The sequence below is a fragment of the Hylobates moloch genome, unplaced genomic scaffold (assembly GCF_009828535.3).
Source record: "Hylobates moloch isolate HMO894 unplaced genomic scaffold, HMol_V3 SCAFFOLD_12, whole genome shotgun sequence".
Lineage (NCBI taxonomy): Eukaryota > Metazoa > Chordata > Mammalia > Primates > Hylobatidae > Hylobates > Hylobates moloch.
In genome coordinates this window covers 50,400,408-50,424,578 of record NW_026652287.1, presented here as the reverse complement: position 1 = coordinate 50,424,578, position 24,171 = coordinate 50,400,408, and the positions used below count along the sequence as shown (strand labels likewise).

The following is a 24,171-nucleotide window of genomic DNA, read 5'->3' as shown; positions in this document are numbered from 1 at the left end:
CCCCACTCCTTTACCCTGGCTAATGGGGGGACGGGTCCCCACGCCCCAGCCTTCACACTGCCCTACAGAGGACAGCAATTGCATGATTGTCACCTGTCCGGAGTCCAGCCTCCTTTCCAGCTCCCTGCTCCTGTCCCTCCAGCCCACCCTGACTCCACGGGGTAGGGGGTACCTGTCCCAGTCTGTCTCCCAAGACTGGGAGTTGCTTGTGGCTGGGCTTGGGACTGACGCCTCTTGGGGGGCCCTGGCATCACCCAGCACGGAGCAAACAAAGAAAGGACTCCAGGGAGGGTTTCCCTGGAGCTCCTGATCATGGGAGATAGGCAGGACAAACAGAATCCTTTGCTTCCTGGTCCCCAAATCCCCTCCAGGCCCAACTGGGGGGTGACCCACAGTGACCCTAGAAAACTCCCATGGTTTTTTTGGTTTGTTTGTTTTTGAGACAGAGTTTCTCTCTTATCTCCCAGGATGGAGTGCAGTGGCCCGATCTCGCCTCACTGCAACCTCCACCTCCTGGGTTCAGGTGGTTCTTCTGCCTCAGCCTCCCAAGAAGCTGGGATTACAGGTGCTCACCACCACACCCGGCTAATTTTTGCATTTTTAGTAGAGATGGGGTTTCACCATATTGGCCAGGCTGGTCTCGAACTCCTGACCTCAGGTGATCCGCCTGCCTCAGCCTCCCAAAGTGCTGGGATTACAGATGTGAGCCACTATGCCCGGCCCACCATGGGGTTTTGAGTGTCAGGGGGAGGAATCTCAGTCCCACCTATCCACTACTTCTCATTCACCATCTCACGGAGCCCCCAGCAGTGCCTCCAGCAGGAAATGATCCTAATCATAGCAACAGCCACAGAGTGACGAGGCACCGGGCATACCCCGTCTCACAAAGGGGAAAAGGGAGGCACGGACATGGGAGGCCTCTTGCCCGAGCTCTCACAGGACAAAGCCAGCTCTTCCCAGCTCCAAGTTCATTATTCCTTGTGCTGCAGCTTCCTGGAGCATTTACTGAGCATCTAAGTGAACAGGGCACTGGGGGCAATGACAGAGCTTGGGGAGCCAGCGCCACCGCCATCCATGGCTCAGCCCTCTGTGACGCCCTCCTATGCAATTACTGATCACCTACTGCTTGTCCATCCCTAGGCTAACTAAGCGTTTCACACTTTTTTTGTTTTTTTTGAAACAGAGTCTTGCTCTCTACCCCAGGCTGGAGTGCAATGGCACGATGTCTGCTCACTGCAACCTCCGCTTCCTGGGTTCAAGCGATTCTCCTGCTTCAGCCTCCTGGGTAGCTGGAATTACAGGCGAGCGCCACCACAGCCGGCTAATTTTTGTATTTTTAGTAGAGATGGGGTTTCACCATGGTGACCAAGTTGGTCTCAATCTCCTGACCTCGGATGATCCGTCCGCCTCGGCCTCCCAAAGTGCTAGGATTATAGGCGTGAGCCACCGCGACTGGCGCATTTCCCACATTTTGTGGCACTTGATCAGCACTGCCCTGGTGAAGTGAGTGCACGTCTGTAGCCAGCCTGTCTTGAGGTAAGGCAAGCTCGCTGAACTAACAGCATGAGACCCCGAGGCAGCCCCTTCTCCTCCCTATGCCTCAGTTTCCTCCGCCACACAAGGGAGACAGCAACAGACCTGGCATGATTCAGCGACCTAATCACAGCAGGTACTGAGAACAGCACCTTCCACCAAGTAAAGGCGAACGCGAGGCTCGAAGAGGCCGGGAATGCCTGACCAGCCAGCCAGCACCCCACCCAGCATTAATCAGAGGGGTCCAGACGGTGCCCTGGCTCTGGGCCCCCAGCCCCACCCCCGCCCTCTCACAGCCAGAGTGGGAGTGTTGTGATAACCCGCAGCCCCCGTTTCCTCCGGGCCAGGAAGGAGCCAAGCAGAGGAAGTATTAAGAGGAGTAATATAAGCACTCTCCCCTGCGAGGCGGGGGCCACAGCAGGCCGGGTGGCGAGCAGGGACGGTGCACCGGACAGCGGGATCGAGCAAATGGGTCTGGCCATGGAGCACGGAGGGTCCTACGCTCGGGCGGGGGGCAGCTCTCGAGGCTGCTGGTATTACCTGCGCTACTTCTTCCTCTTCGTCTCCCTCATCCAATTCCTCATCATCCTGGGGCTCGTGCTTTTCATGGTCTATGGCAACGTGCACGTGAGCACAGAGTCCAACCTGCAGGCCACCGAGCGCCGAGCGGAGGGCCTATACAGTCAGCTCCTAGGGCTCACGGCCTCCCAGTCCAACTTGACCAAGGAGCTCAACCTCACTACCCGCGCCAAGGATGCCATCATGCAGATGTTGCTGAGCGCCCGCCGCGACCTGGACCGCATCAATGCCAGCTTCCGCCAGTGCCAGGGTGACCGGGTAAGGCTGTGGGCAGGACACTCATCCTGGGGACCCTGGGCAAGCCCCCTCATCTCTCTGAGCCTGAGTTTCCTCATCCAAGAGAGGGGGACGATCACAGGACCAATATTCTATTTTCTTATGAGACACAGCCTTGCTCTGTCTCCCAGGCTGGAGTGCAGTGGTGCAATCTCGGCTCACTGCAACCTCTGCCTCCTGGGTTCGAGGGATTCTCCTGCCTCAACCTCCCAAGTAGCTGGGATTACAGGCATGTGCCACCATAACCGGCTAATTATTGTATTTTTAGTAGAGATGGGGTTTCACCATGTTGGCCAGGCTGTTGTTCTCACACTCCTGACCTCAAGTGATCCGCCTGCTTTGGCCTCCCAAAGTGTTGGGATTACAAGCGTGAGCCACTGCACCTGGCCGATAGATTTTTTTTTTTTTTTTCTGAAGAGACAGGGTCTCCATCTGAATCCTGGGCTGGATGGAGTGCAATTGCTATCATAGCTCACTGCAGCCTCAATCTCCTGGACTCAAGTGATCCTCTTGCCTCAGCCTCCTGAGTAGCTGGGACTACAGGCGCCCGCCACCACACCTGGCTAATTTTTTGTATTTTTAGTAGAGAAGGGGTTTCACCGTGTTAGCCAGGATGGTCTAGATCTCCTGACCTCGTGATCTGCCCGCCTTGGCCTCCCAAAGTGCTGAGATTACGGGCCCGGCCAATTTGATGATTTTTTGTACATTCACAGAGTTGTACATTCATAACCACGATCCATTTTAGAACATTATTTTAGAACATTTTCACCTTCCCAAAAGAAAACCCACGTCCCCATCAGCAGTCACTCCCCATCCCCCTCCCCCAACCCCTGGCAGCCACCAACCTGCTTCCTGTCTCTATGGATTTGCCTGTTCTGGGCATTTCATGTCAATGGAATCTCACACTCTGTGGCCTTTTGTGTCCGGCTTCTCTCACTTAGGCATCATGCTTTTGGGGTTCACACACATTGCAACATGGATCAGTGCTTCCTTCCTTTTTATGGCTGAATCATGTTCTATGTATGGAAGGAACACATTTTGTGCGTTAATTCATCTGCTGACAGGCATTTGGGTTCTTTCCACCTTTTGGCTACTGTGAATCGAGCTGCTCTGGACATTCCTGGCAAGTTGATGTGAGGATGTGTTTCCATTGCTCTGGGTATATGCTGAGAAGTAGAGTTTCTGGGTCACGTGGTAACTATGTTTAACATTTTGAGGAACTGCCAGACTTTCCCAAAGCATTTGCAACATGGTACATTCTCACTAGTACTGTCTGAGAATTCTGATTTCCCCACATCCTCATCAACACCTGTTACTGTTCATTTTGGGGGTTTATGGATTTTTAAAATAGCCACCCTCGTGGGTGTGAAGTGGTATCTCACTGTGGTCCTGATTTGCATTTCCGTAATGGCTAATGATTTTGAAAATCTTTTTTTTTTTTTAGACAGAGTCTCGCTCTGTCACCCAGGCTGGAGTGCAATGGTGCGATCTTGGCTCACTGCAACCTCCATCTCCCAGGTTCAAGCAATTCTTCTGCCTCAGCCTCCCAAGTAGCTAGGATTACAGGCACCCACCACCAGGCCTGGCTAATTTTTTTGTATTTTTAGTAGAGATGGGGTTTCACCACGTTGGCCAGGCTGGTCTCGAACGCCCAACCTCAGGTGATCCACCCGCCTTGGCCTCCCAAAGTGCTGAGATTATAGGCGTGAGCCACCGCGCCTGGCCGATTTTGAGTATCTTTTGATATGCTCGTTGGCCATTTGCATATCTTATTTAATTTAGTTTTAATTTTTCTCCTTTTTTTTTGGACGTAGAGTCTCACTCTGTTCCCCAGGTTGGAGTGCGGTGGCACAATCTCGCCTCACTGCAACCTCCACCTCCCGGGTTCAAGCGAGTCTCCTGGCTCAGCCTCCGGAATAGCTAGGACTACAGGCATGCGCCTCCATGTGTGGCTAATTTTTGTATTTTTAGCAAAGATGGGGTTTTGCCATGTTGGCCAGGCTGGTGGTGGGCAGATCACTTGAGGTTAGGAGTTCGAGACCAGCCTGGCCAACATGGTAAAACCCTGTCTCTACTCAAAATACAAAAATTAGCCAGGTATGGTGGTACACGCCTGTAATCCCACCTACTCGAGAGGCTGAGGCTGGGGAATCTCTTGAACCTGGGAGGCGGAGGTTACAATGAGCCAAGATCGTGCCACTGCACTCCAGGCTGGGTGACAGAGCGAGACCCTGTCTCAAAAAAAAAAAAAAAAAAAAAAAAGATTTTTTTTTAAAGGCTGTTGTTTGCCTAATGAGATGGTGTTAGCATTTGTATTAATTTGCTACGGCTTCCATGACAAGGTATTACAGACTGGGTGGTACCAAGATCAAAGTGTTAGCAGGGTTGGTTCCTTCTGAGGCTGTGAGGGAAGGATCTGTTCCAGGTTTTTGTTTGTTTGTTTATTTGTTTGTTTTTTGAGACCGAGTCTCGCTCTGTCACCCAGGCTGGACTGGAGTGCACAGATGCGATCCCGGCTCACTGCAACCTCCGCCTCCCTGAGTTCAGGCAATTCTCTGCCTCAGCCTCCCGAGTAGCTGAGATTACAGGCGCCCGCCAATATGCCTGGCTAATTTTTTTATATTTTTAGTAGAGACGGGGTTTCACTATCTTGGCCAGGTTGCTCTTGAACTCTTGACCTCGTGATCTACCCGCCTCGGCCTCCCAAAGTGCTGGGATGACAGGCGTGAGCCACCGCAGCCGGCCTGTTCCAGGTCTTTCTACATGGCTTGCAGGCGGCATCTTCTCCCTGTGTCTGCTCTTGGTCTTCCTTCTGTCCGTGTCTCTGTGTCCAAATCTCTTCTCTTTATAAGGACATCAGTCATGTCGGATTAGGACGCACGAGGACCTCACCTTAACTTAATTACCTCTCTAAAGACCCTACTTCTGCCAGGAGAGGTGGCTCACGACTATAATCCCAGCGCTTTGGGAGGCCGAGGGGGGCGAATCGCCTGAGGTCAGGAGTTTGAAACCAGCCTGGCCAACACGGTGAAACCCTGTCTCTACTAAAAATACAAAAATTAGTTTGGCCAGGTGTGGTGGCTCACGCCTGTAATCCTAGCACTTTAGGAGGCCGAGGTGGGTGGATCTCCTGAGGATGGGAGTTCGAGACCAGCCTGGCCAACATGGAGAAGCCCTGTCTCTACTAAAAAATACAAAATTAGCCAGGCGTGGCGGTGCATGCCTGTAATCCCAGCTACTAGGGGGACTGAGGCAGGAGAATCACTTGAACTCGGGAGGTAGAGGTTGCGATGAGCTGAGATCATGCCATTGCACTCCAGCCTGGGCAAAAAGAGCGAAACTCCATCTCAAAAAAAAAATAAAAATAAAATTAGCTGGGCAGGGTGGTGGGCCCCTGTAATCCCAACTACTCGGGAGGCTGAGGCAGGAGAATCACTTGAACCTGGGAAGCAGAGGTTGCAGTGAGCTGAGATCGAGCCATTGTACTCCAGCCTGGGTGATAGAGCGAGACTCCGTTTAAAAAAAACAAAAACAAAAACAAAAAAACCCTACTTCTAAATACAGTCATATTCTCAGGTACTGGGGATACAGTTGAGCTCATAGCAGCATCCTTGTCCAAATCAGTTGACCATAGCCAGGCATAGTGGTGCACACCTGTAATCCCAGCAATTTGGGAGGCTGACGGGGGAGATCGTCACCACCCTGGGCAACATAGTGAAACTCCGTCTCTACAAAAACAAATTTAAGGCTGGGCATGGTGGCTCACTCCTGTAATCCCAGCACTTTGGGAGGCCGAGATGGGCGGATCACCTGAGGTTGGGAGTTCAAGGCCAGCCTGACCAACATGGAGAAACCCCATCTCTACTAAAAATGCAAAAATTAGCCGAGTGTGGTGTTGCATGCCTGTAATCCCAGCTACTCAGGAGGCTGTGGCAGGAGAATCGCTTGAACTCAGGCGGCGAAGGTTGCAGTGAGCCGAGATTGCACCATTGCACTTCAGCCCGGGCAACAAGAGCAAAACTCTGTCTTAAGAAAAAAAAAATTTTAAAATTAATCAGGCGTGGTGGCACAGGCCTGTAGTCCCAGCTACTGGGGAGGTTGAGGCAGGAGAATCACTGGAACCCAGGAGTTCGAGTCTGCAGTGAGCTATGATCACTCCACTGTACTCTAGCCTGGACAACAGAGTGAGACCCCGTCTCTTTTTTTTTTTTTTTTTGAGACGGAGTCTCGCTCTGTCGCCCAGGCTAGAGTGCAGTGGCACAATCTCGGCTCACTGCAAGCTCTGCCTCCCGGGTTCACACCATTCTCCTGCCTCAGCCTCTCCGAGTAGCTGGGACTACAGGCGCCCGCCACCACGCCCGGCTAATTATGAGAGACCCCGTCTCTTTAAAAAAACAAAAAAAATTCAGGGCTGGGAGGCCCTGGTGGATGGATTCTTTGAGCTCAGGAGTTGAAGACCAGCCTGGGCAGCATGGTAAAATCCTCATCTCTAAGGAAAATACAAAAAATTGGCCAGGAGTGGTGGCGCATACCTGTAGTCCCAGCTCCTCGGGAGACTGATGCAAGAGGATTGCTTGAGCCTGGGAGATCAAGGTTTCAGTAAGCTGAAATCGGGCCACTGCACTCCAGCCTGGGTGACAAAGTGAGACCCTGTCTAAAAAAAAAAAAAAAAAAAAATTTGAGCCGGGCACAGTGGCTCAAGCCTGTAGTCTCAGCACTTTGGGAGGCCGAGGCGGGCAGATCACCTGAGATCAGGAGTTCAAGACCAGCCTGGCCAACATGGTGAAACCCTGTCTCTACCAAAAACACACAAAAAAATTAGCCAGTCATGGTGGCAGGCACCTGTAATCTGAGCTGCTTGGGAGGCTGAGACAGGAGAATTGCTTGAATCTGGGAGGCAGAGGTTGTGGTGAGCCAAGATTGTGCCACTGCACTTCGGCCTGGGCAACAGCAATAGGAGTGAAACTCCGTTTCAAAAAAAAAAAAAAAGAAAAGAAATTCAGTTGACCATAAATGTGGATGTAATATTTTTAAAGTTCATCCATGTTGTAGCATGTATTTATACTTTGTGTCTTTTTATTTCTGGATAGTAGTAACTGTAAAAGCTTTTGAAGATCAGACAAACATCCACTATATTTTTGTTTATTTATTTTTGTTTGTTTTATTGAGATGGGGGTCTCGCTATATTGCCCAGGCTGGTCTCAAACTCCTGGGCTTGAGTGATCCTCCCACCTCAGCCACCCAAGTAATTGGGATGACAGGTGTGAGCTGCCACACCTGGCTTCCAACATCCCCTCATAAAGGGACCATGCCCTTGTGGACTCCGCTCACTCTGGCCACCAGGGTGCTCGATCTGGGTCCAGGCAGTCCCGGGGGCAAGACACTAAGCTCCGTCCTGCATCCTCCCCCTATCTTCCGGGCAGGTCATCTTCACGAACAATCAGCGGTACATGGCTGCCATCATCTTGAGTGAGAAGCAATGCAGAGATCAATTCAAGGACATGAACAAGAGCTGCGATGGTGAGTGCTAAGGCCACAGGGAGCCGGGGTGGTGGACTCCTAGCCTAGTGCTCTTGGCAGCCCCCAATCTTCCTGGGTCTTCTGGTCCTGTTTCCTTAGCCTTGCTCTTCATGCTGAATCAGAAGGTGAAGACACTGGAGGTGGAGATAGCCAAGGAGAAGGCCATTTGCACTAAGGATAAGGAAAGCATGCTGCTGAACAAACGCGTGGTGGAGGAACAGCTGGCTGAATGCGTGAAAACCCGGGAGGTGCAGCACCAAGAGCGCCAGCTGGCCGAGGAGCAACTGCAAAAGGTGCAAGCCCTCTGCCTGCCCCTGGACAAGGACAAGTTTGAGATGGATCTTCGTAACCTGTGGAGGGACTCCATTATCCCACGCAGCCTGGACAACCTGGGTTACAACCTCTACCATCCCCTGGGCTCGGAATTGGCCTCCATCCGCAGAGCCTGCGACCACATGCCCAGCCTCATGAGCTCCAAGGTGGAGGAGCTGGCCCGGAGCCTCCGGATGGGTATCGAACGCGTGGCCCGCGAGAACTCAGACCTCCAACGCCAGAAGCTGGAAGCCCAGCAGGGCCTGCGGGCCAGTCAGGAGGCAAAACAGAAGGTGGAGAAGGAGGCTCAGGCCCGGGAGGCCAAGCTCCAGGCCGAATGCTCCCGGCAGACCCAGCTAGCGCTGGAGGAGAAGGCGGTGCTGCGGAAGGAACGAGACAACCTGGCCAAGGAGCTGGAAGAGAAGAAGAGGGAGGCGGAGCAGCTCAGGATGGAGCTGGCCATCAGAAACTCGGCCCTGGACACCTGCATCAAGGCCAAGGTGGGCTTGCGGGCCCCAGAGGGAGGCTGCAGTGGAGTTAGGTAAAGATGCCAAGAGGGTGGTGGTGATGTTGAACTTGGAGTTGGCTTTGAGGATGGCTTCCTGGTCTAGGTTGGGTGAGTTACGATCTCTAGGATCAGGCATTAGGATCAGGATAGAGCTTGGAATGGGGATGGGCATTGAGAAGAGTGCAGGGTTAAGAGTGGAATTAGAGTGCCAGGAGCAGTGGCTCATGCCAGTAATCCCAACACTTTGGGAGGCCGAGGTGGGCAGATCACATGAGGTCAGGAGTTCGAAACCAGCCTGGCCAACATGGCGAAACCCCATCTTTACTAAAAATACAAAAATTAGCCGGGCACGGTGGCAGGCGCCTGGAATCCCAGCTACTCGGGAGGCTGAGGCAGGAGAATCCCTTGAACCCAGGAGGCAGAGGTTGCAGTGAGCCAAGATCGAGCCATTGCACTCCAGCCTGGGCAACAAAACAAGACTCCATCTCAAAAAAAAAAAAAAAGAAAAGACTGGAATTAGAGGTAGGGTGGGTATCGGGTCTAGGGTTGGGTGAGGGGGTGGATCTAGAATTTCTGTTGCTTTTGGGTTCGGGTTGAGTTGAAGCATGGAGGGTGGATTTAGGATGGATGCTGTGATGACCTTTTGGTGGCTGTCCACTCTACGGATGGTTATAGGATTGTAGTCATGTGGATGGAGAAGTTTATTGGCATTAGGATTAGGGTAGAATTTGGAATTAGGAATGACATTGAGAAAGGATTAAGAATTGAGGCTGGCTAGGCATGGTGTCTCACACTTGTAATCCCAGCATTTTGGGAGGCCGAGGTGGAAGGATAGCTTAAACTCAGGAGTTCAGACCAGCCTGGGCAACATAGCAAGACCCCACCCCAGGCTGGGTGTGGTGGCTCACACCTGTAATCCTAGCACTTTGGGAGGCTGAGGCAGGTGCATTGCCTGAGCTCAGAGTTTGACATCAGCCTGGGCAACACAGTGAAACTTCACCTCTACTAAAATACAAAAAATTATCTGGGCATGGCAGCGTGCGTCTGTAATCCCAGCTACTTGGGAGGCTGAGACAGAAGAATCTCTTGAACCCAAGAGGCAGAGGTTGCAGTGAGTCAAGATCATGCCATTGCACTCCAGCCTGGGTGACAGAGCGAGACTCCATCTCAAAGAAACAAACAAACAAAACACAAAACCCCATCCCTACAAAAAAAGAAATACAAAAATTAGGCTGGGCGCGGTGACTCACGCCTGTAATCCCAGCACTTTGGGAGGCCAAGGTGGGTGGATCATGAGGTCAGGAGATTGAGGCCATCCTGGCTAACATGGTGAAATCCCGTCTCTACTAAAAACACACACAAAAAATTAGCCTGGTGTGGTGGCGGGCGCCTGTAGTCCCAGCTACTCAGGAGGCTAAGGCAGGAGAATAGCATGAACCCAGGAGGCGGAGCTTGCAGTGAGCCAAGATCACACAACTGCACTCCAGCCTGGGTGACAGAGCAAGACTATGTCTCAAAAAAAAAAAAAATTAGCCAGGTGTGGTGGTGGCACACACCTGTAATCCCAGCTACTTGGGAGGCTGAGAAGTGGGAGGATTGCTTGAGCCCAGGCGGCTGAGGCTGCAGTGAGCCGGGATTGCACCACTGCACTACAGCTTGAGTGAAAGACCAAGACTTTATCTAAAAAAAAAAAAAAGAAAGAAAAAAGGAAAAGAAAAAGAAAAGAATTGAGGCTGGCATTAAAAAAAAAAAGGAAATCATGTCCTTTTCAGCAACATGGATGCAGCTGGAGGCCATTATCCTAAGAGAATTAATGAAGAAACAGAAAATCAAATACCGCATGCTGTCACTTATAAGTAGGAGCTAAATATTGAGTACAAACAAGGATGGGAACAACAGACACTGGGGTTCCAAAATGGGAAAGGGAGGGAGGGAGGGGGGAAGGGGTTAAAAACCTACACTTTGGGTACTGTCCTCATTGCTTGGGCAATGGGACCATTAGAAACCCAGACCTCTAGGACCAGGCACGGTGGCCCACACCTGTAATCCCAGCATTTTGGGAGGCCAATGTGGGCGGATCACCTGAGGTCAGGAGTTCGAGACCAGCCTGGCCAACATGGTGAAACCCCATCTCTACTAATAACACAAAAATTAGCCAGGCTTGGTGGCAGACGCCTATAATCCCAGCTGCTTGGGAGGCTGAGGCATGAGAATCGCTGGAACCCAGGAGGCAGAGGTTGCAGTAAGCCCAGATTGCGCCACTGCAACTCTAGCCTGGGTGACACAGCAAGACTCCGTCTCAAAAAAAAAGAAACCCAAACCTCTGCATCATGCAGTATACCCAATGTAACAAACCTGCACACATCCCCACTGAATCTAAAATAAAATAAAATCTGCTCCAAATCCTAAAAAAGAAAAATGAAAGAATCGAGGCTGAGTTTGAGTGTAGGGAGCTGGTGTGTTCGTCTACGGCTGGGATCAGGATTGGGGTTAAGGTCAGAGTTAAAATCCTGTATTTGAGTTGAGTTGAGGAACCAGGGGAGTTGGTTTAGTGTTGGGAGTGATATTGGGGTGAGGATGCCTAGAGGAAGAGTTGATGTGAAGGTTGAACTCGTGTTTAAGTTGGGCTGAGATGAGTTTTTGGTCACTGCTGTATCTGGAGCTGATTTGAGTTAAGGTTAGGATTTCACTGATTTTAGAACTGGGGTTGAATGTGGAATTTGGATGGTGAGAAAAGCTTGCAAATTGAGTCAGGGATGCTTTTAGGGGGTGAGGTTGGGTGAAGAATGATCTAGGATCTCAGTTGCTTTGGGACTGAGTTGAAGCACTGAAGCTGGATTTGAGGCTCTGGTAGCTGGAGGTGGCTGGTGGGTATAGAGATGCTTATAGGTTGCAGCCAAGGGTGAATTTCGGATTTCATTGGCATTGACATAGGGATTGGTATTGACAATGGGTTAGGAGTTGAGGTTGGGTTGGTTTAGGGTGACTGGTGGAAGGTTGAGTGGGCTTAGAGTTGAGTTGAAGGATTGGGTGACCCTGGGTTATGGCTGGGGACATTGGGGTTGAGTGACGATCAGGGCTGGGTCGAGAGTAAAATCTGGGGTAGATGCCAATCTCGGGGTGGAACTGGGTTGAGGTGGCTTTGGGGTAACTGACAAGCTTAGGACTGTTTCGGGTTAACATCAGGGGCTCCACAGGGCCCTAGGATTGGGGTGAAGTTTGGGTTGGGATTGGAACTGAGGGTGGGTTTAGGATGGGAGCTGGGTAGAGGCTGGGGTCTGGGGTTGAGGGGGTTGAGCATGACCTTGCACAAGTGTTTGTAAGAGGGCATGTTGGAGCCCAGGGCTGGGGCTGGGGAAATGGATATTTTCTCTTTTTTCTTTTTGAGACAGAGTTTCGCTCTGTCACCCAGGCTGGAGTGCAGTGGTGCAATCTTGGCTCACTGCCATCTCCACCTCCCAGGTTCAAGCAATTCTCCTGCCTCAGCTTCCCCGAGTAGCTGCGACTACAGGTGCCCGTCACCAGGCCCGGCTGATTTTTTTGTATTTTTAGTAGAGATGGGGTTTCACCATGTTGGCCAGGCTGGTCTCGAACTCCTGACCTCAGGGGATCTGCCCGTCTCGGCTTCCCAAAGCGCTGGGATTACAGGTGTGAGCCACCGCGCCTGGCCCGAAATGGATATTTTCATAGCAGTTGGGTCAAGAGAACGGTTGGAGTCAGAGTGAGATCTGAAGATATGGTCAAATCCAGTTTATAATTAGGATTGGGTTTAGGCTGGGGCTTGATTCTAAGGGAGATTGACTTTTCATGTTGGGATCAGATTTTAGGTGATTGAGTTCAGAATTGGCTTTGGATTTCAGGTTTTGGGGGATTGGCTCAGGGATATTCCAGGGGTGGCATTTAGGATCGGGGTCCAGTTGGTCTACAGGGTAGGTCAGCTTCAGTCTGAAGGGGGCTGTGGTGGGTGAGTAGACTCCGATGGGGTCTTGGGTTGGAACTGGATTCACCCTGAGGTTCTGATGGAGACAGGGGTAGGCCAGCTCTGCAGCATGGGGCCTCGGGACTACCGAGGTGATCAGTCCCACAAGTCCCCAAGCCATCTTGTGGTGTCCCCAAGTCTTGTGGTGGGTGCAGGTGATTCTATGTTCATGACCATGTGTGTCTTTCTACATGGGGTCTGTTACCCTGCCCTGGAAGGACTTTAGAGACGCTGGTCTTGAAGGGCACGAAAGGGCAGAACCCGGCCGGGTGCAGTGGTTCATGCCTGTAATCCCAGCACTTTGGGAGGCTGAGGCAGGTGGATCACCTGAGGTCAGGAGTTCGAGACCAGCCTGGCCAACATAGTGAAACCCCAGCTCTATTAAAAATACAAAAAATTAGCCAGGCATGGTGGTGTGTGACTGTAGTCCCAGCTACCCAGGAGGCTTAGGCAGGAGAATCGCTTGAACCTGGGAGGCGGAGTTTGCAATGAGCCAAGATCACACCACTGCACTCCAGCCTGGGCAACAAAAGCAAAACTCCGTCTCAAAAAAAAAAAAAAAAAAGAAAAGAAAAGAAAAGGCAGAAGCCTGTCTGGGAAGCCCTGGCTCCTACCAACCTCCCTCCATCTTTCTTTCACAGTCGCAGCCGATGATGCCAGTGTCAAGGCCCATGGGCCCTGTCCCCAACCCCCAGCCCATCGGTGAGTGACAAAAGACAGAGCCAAGTAGGGGAGGGGCCCCTTTCTACCTCGAACCCCACCCCAGCCCCACTCTCCCACTCCCCTAGCCCATCCCTAGCCCAGGGGCAGGGGCAACTGAAGCTGTAGGTCAAGCCTCACCTCTCTCCCTCCACAGACCCAGCTAGCCTGGAGGAGTTCAAGAGGAAGATCCTGGAGTCCCAGAGGCCCCCTGCAGGCATCCCTGTAGCCCCATCCAGGTAAGGCACTGGGCAGACTGCAGTTGTTCAGTCTTAGGGCTGTGGGCAAAGCTAGGACCAGAACTGAGGGTGGAGGGAGGCTGATCTCACACTTGTTTCTTCCTTAATTGAGCACCTGCTCTATACTAGGTCATGTATGGTTGGGCGTGAAGGACACAGCAGTATCCAAGACACACCCAGTCCTGTCCTCATGAAACTCACTGAGTAGTGGATTAGACAGTGTCATGATGGGACTACCAAAGAGCCCACAATTATTAGACACCTACTGGGAGCCCCATGCAGTTCTAAGTACTTTGCAAGATTAATTCATGTAATCTTCACAACTTAACAATAATAGTAGGGCAAACCACTATTCTACCCACTTTCCAGATGAGGAGAATGAGGCACAGAGAGGGCATGCCCTGTACCCCAGGGAGCACAGCAGAGCTGGGACACGAACCTAGGCCATCGGACCCCAAACAGGCAAGAGAGAGCCTTGGTGAGGAAGAGCTGGAGCATGAGGAGCTGGCCCCAGGGAAAGCAGGGGGAACAGTGTTCTAGGCAGCAGGAACAGCCAGGCCAAAGGCCTGGAAGCTGGACGGGGGTGAGGGAAGGTAATGAGCAGAGGGAGAGAGGGGGGAGTGGCATCCAGGAATGACTCCTGACCTTTACTTTCTAGAAAATGAGTCTCAGCTGGGCACGGTGGCGCATGCTTGGAATCCCAGCTACACAGGAGGCTGAGGCAGGAGAATTGCTTGAACCTGGGAGGCAGAGCTTGCAGTGAGCCAAGATCATGCCACTGCACTCCAGCCTGGATGACAGAGTGAGACTGTCTCAGGAAAAAAAAAAAAAAAAAAAAGGCCGGGCGCAGTGGCTTACGCCTGTAATCCCAGGCCGAGGTGGGCGGATCATGAGGTCAAGAGATCAAGACCATCTGGCCAACATGGTGAAACCCCGTCTCTACTAAAAATACAAAAAGTAGCTGGGCGTGGTGGTATGCGCCTGTAGTCCCAGCTGCTTGGGAGACTGAGGTAGGAGAATCACTTGAACCCGGGAGGCAGAGGTTGCAGTGAGCTGAGATGGCGCCATTGCACTCCAGCCTGGCAACAGAGCAAGACTCTGTCCCAAAAAAAAAAAAAAAAAAAAAAAGAGGCCGGGTGCAGTGGCTCACGGCTCACCGCTCACGCCTGTAATGCCAGCACTTTGGGAGTCCGAAGCGGGTGGATCACCTGAGCTCACGAGTTCAAAACTAGCTTGGCCAACATGGTGAAACCCTGTCTCTACTAAAAAAAAAAAAACAAAAAAACCACAAAAATTAGCCGGGTGTGGTGGTGTGCACCTGTAATCCCAGCTACTCCAGAGGCTGAGGCAGGAGAATCGCTTGAACCCGGGAGGTGGAGGTTGCAGTGAGCCAAGATCGTGCCACTACACTCCAGCCTGGGCGACAAAAAAATAAAAATAAAAAGAGTCTCAGCTAGGCACTGCGGCTCACACCTGTAATCCCAGCACTTTGGGAGGCCAATGTAAGAGGATTGCTTGAGCCCAGGAGTTCAAGACCAGTCTGGGCAACATAGCAAAACCCTCTCTGTACAAAAAATACAAAAATTACCCAGGTGTGGTGGTGCGCGCCTATAGTCCGAGCTACTCAGGAGCCTGAGGTGGGAGGATCGCCTGAGCCCAGGAGGTGGAGGCTGCAGAGAGCCAAGATCGCATCCCTGCACTCCAGCCTGGAAGACAGAGTGAGACCCTGTCTTGGAAAAAAAAAAAAAAGACAGTCTCTGAAGTCAAGGGCCTGGAAATGCTTTGCTAATTGCAAGATGCCATCCAAAAATGACCGGAGCAAGGGACTAGGGGTCTCTGTAGGAAGCAGCGAGGGCTCCTGGCACACGCTCAGGTCATGGCTTGATGCCTGTGCCCCCCGCCTCCTCCCAGAGTCAGTCACTTCTCAGAGGGCAGCCTGTGCGTCACAGGGATGGTGACTCAGGCCACCGCCCCAAGAACAGCCTGTGCTCTCTCTGGGGTCCTGCTACACCACTGACGGAGGAGTCAGGGCCTGGCATTGCTGTTTGCAGTTTAGGACCCGAGGCTCAGGAAGGCACCAGGACTTTAAGTCAGATCCCTTTGACCCCAAACACTGTGCCTGTGACCATTTTGCCACGGAGGTATTGTCGATCTGGGTCTGTTGCAGCCTCAGAGGGCTAATACAGGATTTCTGGCCAAGTAGATTTCCGAAAGCTTTGCCGCCAACTCCCCAGGATGCATCATGTCCAGCTCCATTTCCACCTCTTCTTTTTCTTTTTTTCTTCTTGCATACCCTCTCCAACAGGGACCTCACTCCCTTGCCAAGCTGTCTCTCAACCCCTTTGCTCTAGATGGCTCTGCATGGGAGAAAGTTCTCAGCCCTGAGCAGCCCACAGGGAGGGAAACAAAAACGTGAGGAGGAGATTCCCTGCTCCAAGCAAACACAATTTCCCTCTCTCCATCTTGGCCGAAAGCCCTCACGGCAAGGAAGGAGGTTCTATTATTATCCCCACTTCTCAGAGGAGGAAACTGAGGCCCCAGGGAAGTGAGCAGCCCGGGGTCACACAGTGGAGAATCAGGGCCAGGCCCGGGCTCCCAGCCCAGGACTGTCAGGCCCTCGGCTGAGAACCGGGGAAGCTCTTGACATTGTTTACCCCAAAATGACGTCCACCTGCCGAGAAAACAATGTGTACTTAAGCCTGGACCTTGCCTGCTTCTCTCCTCACGGTCGCAGGAAGGGCTTCTGGCCTGGTGGCTTCTGCCCTTGACTCGCCTTCCCCTGAGAGAGGCCAGGGGCAAGTGGGCTGGGGCTATCTGCTCCGGGTTAACTGGGCAACTTGGGGAGAGTCACTGGAATTTTATTTTTTTAATCATTATTTTTTTTGAGACAGGGTCTTGCTCTGTCACCCAGGCTGGAGTGCAGTGGCATAATCATAGCTCACTGCAGCCTCAAACTCCTGGGCTCAAACAATCCTCCTGCCTCAGCCTCCCCAGTGGTTGAGCCTACAGGTACACTCCACCATGCCCAGCTAAATTGTTATTTTTTTGTAGAGACAGGGGTCTTGCTATGTTGCCCAGGCTGGACTCAAACTCCTGGCCTCAAGTGATCTTCCTGCCTCGGCCTCCCAAGTAACTGAGTCACTAGAATTTTAGATGCAACTAATGAGGTGCTGGGACAAGATTCAGCATTAAATCACCCACCTCATGCATCGGGAGAGTTGATTTTTCCTTTTCCACTCCTTTTTCTCTCTTTTGAGATAGAGTCTCTGTCTCCTAGGCAGGAGTGCAGTGGCACAATCACAGCTCACTGCAACCTCCGTCTCCTGGGTTCAAGCAGTTCTCCTGCCTCAGCCTCCTGAGTAGCTTGGATTACAGGAGTGTACCACCACACCTGGCTAATTTTTGTATCTTTTTTTACAAAATTTGTAAAAATTTTGGGTTTTCACCATATTGGCCAGGCTGGTCTCAAACTCTTGGCCTCAAGCGATCCGCCCTCCTCAGCCTCCCAAAGTGCTGGGATTACAGGTATAAACCCCCTCCAGCCTCCACTCTTATTCCTTCTTGTTTTGTTTTGTTTTTTTGTTTTCGAGACAGAGTTTCACTCTTATTGCCCAGGCTGGAATGCAATGGCCCAATCTCAGCTCACCATAACCTCCACCTCCCGGGTTCAAGCGATTCTCCTGCCTCAGCCTCCCAAGCAGCTGGGATTACAGGCATGCGCCATCACACCTGCCTAATTTTGTATTTTTAGTAGAGACGGGGTTTCGCCATGTTGGTCAAGCTGGTCTCGAACTCCCGACCTCAGGTGATCCACCCACCTCGGCCTCCCAAAGTGCTGGGATTACAGGCATGAGCCACCACACCCAGCCCACTCTTATTCCTTCTAAGCCTTGATAAAGTCTCATCTTAGCGGGACGCAGTGGCTCACGCCTGTAATCCCAGCACTTTGGGAGGCTGAGGAGGGCGAACTGCTTGAGTCTAAGAGTTCAAGTCCAGCCTGGGCAACATAGCAAGTCCTCATCTCTAAGAGAGAAAAATAAAATCCTCATTAATGTAGTGTTTAGTTTAAAAAGATCAAATAGACAAAGCCTCAGCTAGTATTAACTTGCTCTAACGGCTTCCAGACACTTGCGTGTCTCCCATGTTCCCAAATCGATGGCCGACCCAGGGCCCCGCATCAGCTGGGCTTCAGCACGAGGTCTTGCTCTTATGGAAATAAAACTTTCTCTTTTTTTGAGATGGAGTCTCACTCTGTCGCTGGGCTGGAGTGCAGTGGCGCAATCTCTGCTCACTGCAACCTCTGTCTCCCAGGTTCAAGCGATTCTCGTGCCTCAGCCTCCCAAGTAGCTGGGATTACAGGCGCATGCCAGCATGCCCAGTTATTTTTTGTATTTTTTAGTAGAGACAAGGTTTCACCACGTTAGCCAGGCTGGTCTCGAACTCCTGACCTCAGGCAATCTGCCCGCCTTGGCCTCCCAAAGTGCTGGGATTACAGGCGTGAGCCACGGTGCCCGGCCTATGGAAAATTTTAAAGTCATTTTCTGTTGGTGGCATGTGCGCCAGCTTTCCTTTACTTGATGAGACTGAGTGTCCCTTCGTGCAGATCACATGAGGCAGAGCAAAAACAAAAACAAACAAAAAAAGAAGTAGAGACTGAGTGTCTTTGGAAATCAATGTAAGTTTCTTTAAAAAATGATATAAAGACAGTAATGGCTGGGTATGTTGGCTCACACCTGTAATCCCAGAACTTTGGGAGGCTGAGATGGGCGGATCATGAGGTTAAGAGTTCAAGACCAGCATGGCCAACATGGTGAAACCCTGTCTCTACTAAAAATACAAAAAATTAGCTGGGCATGGTGGAGTGTGCCTGTAATCCCAGCTACTCGGGATGCTGAGGCAGGAAAATTGTTTGAACCAGGACCTGGGAGGTGGAGGTTGCAGTGAGCCGCGATCACACCACTGCACTCCAGCCTGGGCTACAGAGCGAGACTCCATCTCAAAAAAAAAAAAAAAAATTAACCAGGCATGATGGCATGCACCTGTAGTCCCAGCTACTTGGGAGGCTGAGGCAGGAGGATTGCTTGAGCCAAGGAGGTCAGGCTGCAGTGAGCTATGATCACACCACTGCACTCCAATCTGGGTGACAGAGGAAGACCCTGCCTCTAAAACGTTTTTTAAAGGGCAAATATTAAGTAAATCTTGGTCCAGGAGCTATGCGGCTGAATATGGCAAGAATTGCAATGGGAAGAGCTTTTTTAAAAAACGATATTATTATTTATATTATTATTATTATTATTATTATTATTATTATTATTTTGAGACAGAGTCTCACTCTGCCACCCAGGCTGGAGTACAGTGGTGTGATGTCAGCTCACTGCAACCTCCACCTCCCAGGTTCAAGCGATTCTCCTGCCTCAGCCTCCCGAGTAGCTGGGATTACAGGTGCCTGCCACCAGCCTGGCTAATTTTTTTTTGTATTTTTAGTAGAGATGGGGTTTCACCATGTTTACTAGGCTGGTCTCAAACTCCTGATCTCAGGTGATCTGCCTGCCTCAGCCTCCTAAAGTGCTGGGATTACAGGCTGGGCCACCACACCTGGCCAAGATTTTATTTTTATTTTTATTTTTAATTTAATTTAATTGTTTTTGTTTGAGACAGAGTCTCGCTCTGTTTTCCAGGCTGGAGTGCAATGGTGCCATCTCGGCTCACTGTAACCTCTGCCTCCCAGGTTCAAGTGATTCTCCTACTTCAGCCTCCCGAGTAGCTGGGATTAAAGGCATGCACCATCACACCCGGCTAATTTTTGTATTTTTAGTAGAGATGGGGTTTTGCCATGTTGGCCAGGCTGGTCTCAAACTCCTGACCTCAGGTGATCCGCCCACTTCAGTCTCCCAAAGTGCTAGAATTACAGGTATGAGCCACTGAGCCCGGCATTATTTTTTTAATCTTTTTCATTTTTTGAGAGAGTCTTACTCTGTTGCCCAGGCCACAGTGCAGTGGTGTGATCTCGGCTCACTGCAACTTCCACCTCCTGGGTTCAAGCGATTCTCATGCCTCAGCCTCCCAAGTAGCTGGGATTACAGGCATGCGCCACCAAGCCCGGCTAACTTTTGTATTTATAGTAGAGATGAGTTTTTACCACATTGGCCAGGCTGGTTTTGAACTCCTAGCCTCAAATGATCCCTCCACCTCGGCCTCCCAAAGTGCTGGGATTACAGGCGTGAGCCACCGTGCCTAGCCGTATGAGCTTAAGATGGGAGTCCAGCCCTGGCTCTGAGCCAGGCACATAGTTAATGTTGTTCAAGTTCACTGTTGCCACTCCCATGATTCGTTTGTCCATTCGAGCCGTATTTATTGAGCAGCTGCTGGTAACCGGGCATGGTGCTGGGTGCTGGGAACAAAGCACAGAAACCCACTGCCCTCATGGGGCTCACAGTCTAGTGGGAGAGATGGATGATAAATCAGATGAATGGGTCACTCAAGAGCCCTTTGGTGATGGGCGAGACAGAGAAAGGGGAAGGAAGCGTAAGAAGGCTGAAACTTTCTACCAGAGACAGGGCAGGCTACACTGAGGAGGTGATATTGAAGCAGAGACCCAAAGGAGGTGAGGGAGAAGCCATGGGGGGATCCCAGGAAGGGTGCGCCAGACAGGACACAGCCAGGGGAAAGTCCCCAAGGTGGTACTGTGCCTTGTGTGTTTGAGGGAAGAGGCCGGTGTGGCTGGAGCAGAGTGATGGAGGGGAATGGGAGGAGGAGGTGAGGGCAGGGAAGTGATGGGAGCTGATCAAGCCCTGCCTGTGGCTGCTGTGAGGACCTGAGCAGATGGGGGATGTGCATGACCCAGTTCAAGCATCCACAAGTTCCTCTGGTCACTGTTGGGGAACAGACTAGGGGACAAGGAGCTGGGGACCAGGACAAAGGTGACTGCACTAGTTCAAGCAAAGATGGAGCCTTGCAGGCTGGCAGCAGGGACCAGAGCTGGGTAAATGCTGGCTGAGGATGGAGTCTGGGGCCAGGGCCAGGGCCCAGAGCCAACCAAGGAACGTGAGGCCACTCGGGCCCCAGGGAAGAGCCGGGGAAGGAAGGGAGAGGACCAGCGGAAGCGGGACTTGGCCACAGCCCCCTCCTCCCCCAGCAGGAAACGGGCTCTAAGCCAACCCCTGACCCCTCGCAGGAACCTCTGCCAGGCCCAGGAGGGGGAGGGCATCCCAGATAGCAAGACAACTCCGCTCGTGCAAAGGCGGTGGGGCCGGGGGTGCGGAAGCAGTGTGATGGCTCTTGGAATTGTTGGGTCTTTGGCGCAGTAGGAGTCCCTGATGGGGAGGCCTGGCAGGGGCAGAGGGGTGGAGCCCTGAATGCCACATTGTAAGGTTTGGACTTTGTCCTGAGGGCACTGGGGAGCCATGGAGGACATGTGAGCAGGAGCAGGCAAAAGAGGGAGACCGAAGCCTTGCCTTGGGAACCAGTATAGGGGTCTGGGGGAGTGGAGGCTTTGGGGTAAATTCTCAGTATCCCCAGAATGTTGGGAGGCACTGGGGAGAGTCAAACAAGCTGTGGCAGAGGCTTGGGGCTCTTGAAGCGGCCACTCTGAATCCCAGTCTCTTCATCTGTATAATGGGGAGGAACACACCTCAGTCTCACCATCCTGGGGAGTTCAACACATGAGAGTCTCATGGGGAGGCTGAACCCAAAGGAGCCCTGGGGTCCTGGGGAACAAGTAGGGGCCCAGGGTGGGAGGAGGCAGGGCCGGGGTCCCCAGGATGTTGTGTCCCCGCTGAGGACGAGCCTCCAGGGCCCGGCGAGGTTTGCCCTTCCCTCTGTCTGACACTCTGTTGTGTTACCATCCCCTTCCTGCCCTAGTGGCTGAAGAGGCTCCAGGCCTGAGGACCAAGGGATGGCCCGACTCGGCGGTTTGCGGAGGATGCAGTGAGATGCTCACAGCGCCCGACACAACCCCCTCCCGCCGCCCCCAACCACCCAGGGCCACCATCAGACAACTCCCTGCATGCAAACCCCTAGTACTCTCTCACACCCGCACCCGCGCCTCACGATCCCTCACCCAGAACACACGGCCGCGGAGATGACGTCATGCAAGCACCGGCGCTGACGTCACATATCACCATAGTGATGGCGTCACGTGGCCATGTAGACGTCACGAAGAGATATAGCGATGGCATCGTGCAGATGCAGCACGTTGCACACAGACATGGCGAACTTGGCATGATGCCACACCGGGATGCAGCAATGACGTCACGGGCCACGTTGACATCACACATCATATCAATGTCACACAGACGTGGCGATGGCATCACACAGATGGTGATGATGTCACACACAGACACAGTGACAACACACACCATGACAATGACATCTATAGATATGGCACCAACATCACATGCACGCATGCCCTTTCACACACACTTTCTACCCAATTCTCACCTAGTGTCACGTCCCCCCGACCCTGGCACAGGGGCCAAGGTACCCACAGGATCCCATCCCCTCCTGCACAGCCCTGGGCCCCAGCACCTCCCCTCCTCCAGCTTCCTTGCCTCCCAGCCACTTCCTCACCCCTAGTACCTGTACCCGGAGGTGAGAACAGGAAGCCATTCACCTCCGCTCCTTGAGCGTGAGTGCTTCCAGGCCCCCCTCGGGGCCCTGATCCGGGGGTAAGGGTCACCTGTTGTCAGGAGGGGAGCCACTCCTTCTCCCCCACTCCCAGCCCTGCCTGTGGCCCGTTGAAATGTTGGTGGCACTTAATAAATATGAGTAAATCCTCCAAAGACTCCAGAGCTGTGATTTCTGCTTTTAAAGGTACCACATGGTTGCTGGGCACGGTGGCTCATGCCTGAAATCCCAACACTTTGGGATGCCAAGGCGGGAGGATCACTTGAGGTCAGGAGTTCGAGACCAGCGTGGCCAACATGGTGAAACCACATCTCTACTTAAAATACAAAAATTAGCTGGGCGTGGTGACGCACGCCTGTAATCCCAGCTACTCGGGAGGCTGAAGGAGGAGAATCTTGAACCCGGGAGGTGGAGGCTGCAGTGAGCCAAGATCGAGCCACTGCACCCTAGCCTGGGCAACAGAGCAAAAACAAAACAAAACAACAACAACAAAAAAAAACAAAACAAAAGTACCACATGGCTATGAAGGAGAAAAGACTGGAAAGAAGATGAAAGCCAGGGAACCTCCTCCCCAACTTCTCCAGGCCAGAAGACCCTTCAACCTGGAACAAACGTTGGGGGACACCAGCAGTCCCCAAGGCACAGGCATCTCTATACACAAAGGGAAATAGCAGAGTCATAGCCAAAGAGGGTTTAATGTAGTGGCTACAAGACACAGCATCATGACAGCAATGCTGTTAAATTTAGTGTTTCCTTTAAACAGCAGGCCAAGAAAGGTGTCTCACATCTGTAATCCCAGCATTTTGGGAGGCTGAGGCTGGAGGATCACTTGAGCTCAGGAGTTCAAGAACAGCCTGGGCGACATAGCAAGACACTGTCTCTACAAAAACCTTAAAAATTATCCAAGTATGGTGGTGTGCACCTGTGGACCCAGCTAATCTGGAGGCAGAGGTGAGAGAATTGCTTGAGCCCAGGATTTTGAGACCAGTTGTGGCAATATAGTGAGAACTTGTCTTTACAAAAGATTTTAAAAATTAGCCAGGCATGGTGGCACACGCCTGTAGTCCCTATAATCCCAGCACTTTGGGAGGCTCAGGTGGGTGGATCACCTGAGGCCAGGAGTTTAAGACCAACTTGGCCAACATGGCAAAACCCCATCTCTACAAAAAACACAAAGCCAGGCATAGTGGTGCATGTCTGTAATCCCAGCTACTCGGGAGGCTGAGGCACGAGGACCTGTTGAACCCTGGGAGGTGGAGGTTGCAGTGAGCCGAGATCACGCCACTGCACTCCAGCCTGGGCAACAAAGCAAGACCCTGTCTCAAAAAAAAAAGAAAAAAGAGAAAGAAAGTTCTAGGTTTGCAAAGAATTCTCCAGAAAAGGTACCAATGTTCAGTTTAAAGACACTTTGGCTCACTGATATCACTAAATTAGCCAGTAGTCAGGGAAAAGCAAATCGAAAGAACACATGGAAATCACGTTGCACCCAGCAGACTGGGAAAATGTCTTTTGGCCATAACACCTAACACCTACTGCAGGTAAAGGTGTAGAAGAAAGGTCCTTTTCCTACAAGACTGGTAGAAATTCAAGTTCTGTAATAGCCCTTCCAGAAACTAGTTTAGTGAAACGTAATAAAATCAGGCTGGATGCAATGGCACATGCCTGTAATCTCAGCACTTTGAGAGCCCTAGGTAGGAGGATCGCTTGAGCGCCAGAATTCGAGGTCAGCCTGGGCGACATAGTGAGACCTCATCTCTATGAAAAATTTAAAGAAAAGCAGGTGTGATGGTGCATTCCTGTAGTGCCAGCTACTTGGGAGGCTGAGGTGGGAGAATTGCTTGAGCTCAGGAGTTGAAGGCTGCAGTGGGCTCTGGTTCCACCACTATGCACCAACTTGGGTG

The 24,171-nt window shown here is 51.9% G+C and overlaps 1 protein-coding gene across 1 annotated transcript; it reads left to right on the top strand.

The window, feature by feature from the left end:
- Window positions 1-1,949: 1,949 nt before the first annotated feature.
- PLVAP (plasmalemma vesicle associated protein) lies at window positions 1,950-22,420 on the top strand. The gene is made up of 6 exons (XM_032170088.2): window positions 1,950-2,370; window positions 7,812-7,908; window positions 8,008-8,720; window positions 13,349-13,409; window positions 13,564-13,645; window positions 21,506-22,420. Exons 1-6 carry the CDS (start codon window positions 2,002-2,004, stop codon window positions 21,510-21,512), a joined length of 1,329 nt encoding a protein of 442 aa, XP_032025979.1. The 5' UTR covers window positions 1,950-2,001; the 3' UTR covers window positions 21,513-22,420.
- Window positions 22,421-24,171: the final 1,751 nt, after the last annotated feature.